This window comes from Apteryx rowi, unplaced genomic scaffold, assembly GCF_003343035.1.
Source record: "Apteryx rowi isolate R43461 unplaced genomic scaffold, aptRow1 scaffold_1199, whole genome shotgun sequence".
NCBI lineage: Eukaryota > Metazoa > Chordata > Aves > Apterygiformes > Apterygidae > Apteryx > Apteryx rowi.
In genome coordinates this window covers 100105-102094 of record NW_020447418.1, presented here as the reverse complement: position 1 = coordinate 102094, position 1990 = coordinate 100105, and the positions used below count along the sequence as shown (strand labels likewise).

Sequence of the window (1990 nt, the reverse complement as noted above, 5' to 3'; positions counted from 1 at the left end):
GCGCCTGAACTTGGACGCCGGCGACGGCGACGGCCGCCCCGGCGGCCACCTCAAGAGGAACCACACGTTCAACAGCGGCGAGGTGCCGGCGGCCAGCGGCTACGGCCGGCCCGGCGCGGCCCCCCGGGCGCTCACGGACCTGCACCACCTCCTGCACTGCGGCATCGAGCGGACTCCCTCGGGCAAATAGTGCCCCGTGCTGCCCCCGCCACTGCCGCCGCCGCCGGGACTGGGGTGCCGCCGGCTGGGTTTCAGGAACGCCGGGGTGCCCGTCCCCTCGCCCTGCCCGCCGCTCCGGCTGGCACGGGGCGGCTCGGCCCCGGCGCCCCGTCCGCCCCGTCCCCTCTCCGGGCTGGGTCCGGGGGTGCATCCGCCCCGGGGCGTCCCCGGGAGGCGGCGGGACGGAGGCGCGGACGGCGGGCACGGCCGGAGGCAGAGCAGGGCCCCCGGCACCCGCCCAGGACCGGGAGGCGCCTTGGGGCCACCTGGCCGGGGTGGCACCGGGGAGGTGGGGGGGGTCCCGGTGCCCCCCGCCGGGACATGGGGCGCAGAGCGGGGACACGGCCGGGGGGGGGGACCAGACGCACGTTGGTCGCTGGCTCTGCGCTGCCGTTCGGCGGGATGCTGTGAAGGCGGCGGGTGCGGGGGGGGGCTGCTCCCTACGTGCCATCCGTAGGGGACAGGGCGCCCCTTGTCCCCCCCCCCAGCCCTGTTGTCACCCCCTGCCCAGTGCCAGCAGGGAGGGGGCAGCGCGGCGGGGGGGTCTCCGGCACCCACAGCCCCTCGGTGCCGGGGCCACCCCAGCACCTCTAAAGCACAGCCCGGGTGCCGGCATGAGCCCTGGGTGCCCCGGCAGGGTGCCGGTGCCTGGGCACCTCTCCCCCCCCCCGGTTTGGCTTCCCCGGAGCGGGGGGGGGTCCCCGCCGAGCCCACTCTCTGCTGGCACAGGGTGCCCTTTCGGTGCCACCTCCGCAGGCTGGAGAGGGGCAGCGGGGGGGTTTGGGGGACGGAGCCGGCGGTGGGGGGGGGTCCGCACCCCCTGCATCCGCCCCGGCCTCTCCGCGGAGGCGCTGAGGTTACCCACGAGCGAGGTTACGGCTCCCACGGGTGCCCCCCGGCCCGGCCACCCCGCCGAGCTCGGCGGCGGAGGGGGGGGGCCCCCGCGGCGTTCCCCCCTCCCTGCTGTAAATAGGGTGCCGGAGCGTGGCGGTGCCGGCGGCGGTGCCCGCAGCGGCGCCCGGGCCCCCACCGCCCCGCGCCGGCCATGCATGCGACAGCAGTGACTCCTCTGTATAACCCCGGAGCCCCCCCAATAAACTCCCGTCTGCAGGAGGCGAGTCCTCGCCGCCGCCGCCGCCGCCGCCGCCTCGGCCCCTTCCGTCCCCGCGGCAGCCCGGGTCGGGGGCGTCTTGCAAACGGAGCCGGGGGGGGAGCGAAGCGGGGGCCCACGGTGGCTCGGGGCCAAGCCGGGCGTCAGCCCCCACGCAGAGCCACGGCCTGCGGCTGAGCCCGGCCCCACGGCGCATCCGCAGGGATGCGGTAAGGAGCCAGCGGCACGGGGCCGCGGGGTGGTGCCCACCCGGGTGTCCCCGTGCCGGCGCCCCACGGCTCGTCCCTGCCGTCCCCAGGCTCAGCCCGTCCCCCCCCCCCCAGGCCCTGCTGTGCCTCCAGGCCGTGGCACGCGGGGGGCGAAGCGGGTCCCCGCGCTGGGAACCACCTCCTGCCCCCGGCCCCGCATCCCGCCGCAACGGAAAGCACCGGCCCGGCAATTTGCCTGCGTCGGCACTGGGCTCCGCAGCATCCCGGCAGCATGGAAATGGGGATGGCTGCATCCCTGCCGGCAGCGGTGCCGGCTCCCTGCCAGCAGCCGGCACYGCCGGCAGGTGCTGCCGGGGCGCTTAGGAGAGCGGGCCAAGGGATCCCATCCGTCGCCTGGGGGTGCTGAGGCTTCTTTGGGGGGGTCCTGGCGGGGGGCTGAGGGGATGCTCGG

At 77.7% G+C, this 1990-nt stretch overlaps 1 protein-coding gene across 1 annotated transcript in view; it reads left to right on the top strand.

Moving 5' to 3' along the window:
- The window catches only part of SEMA6B (semaphorin 6B), a 7884-nt gene extending 7694 nt beyond the window's left edge, over positions 1 to 190 (top strand). The window contains exon 17 of the mRNA XM_026086797.1: positions 3 to 190. Coding sequence (XP_025942582.1) covers positions 3 to 190 — 188 coding nt within the window. The remainder of the gene's footprint in view (positions 1 to 2) is intronic.
- The last annotated feature ends 1800 nt before the right edge of the window (positions 191 to 1990 follow it).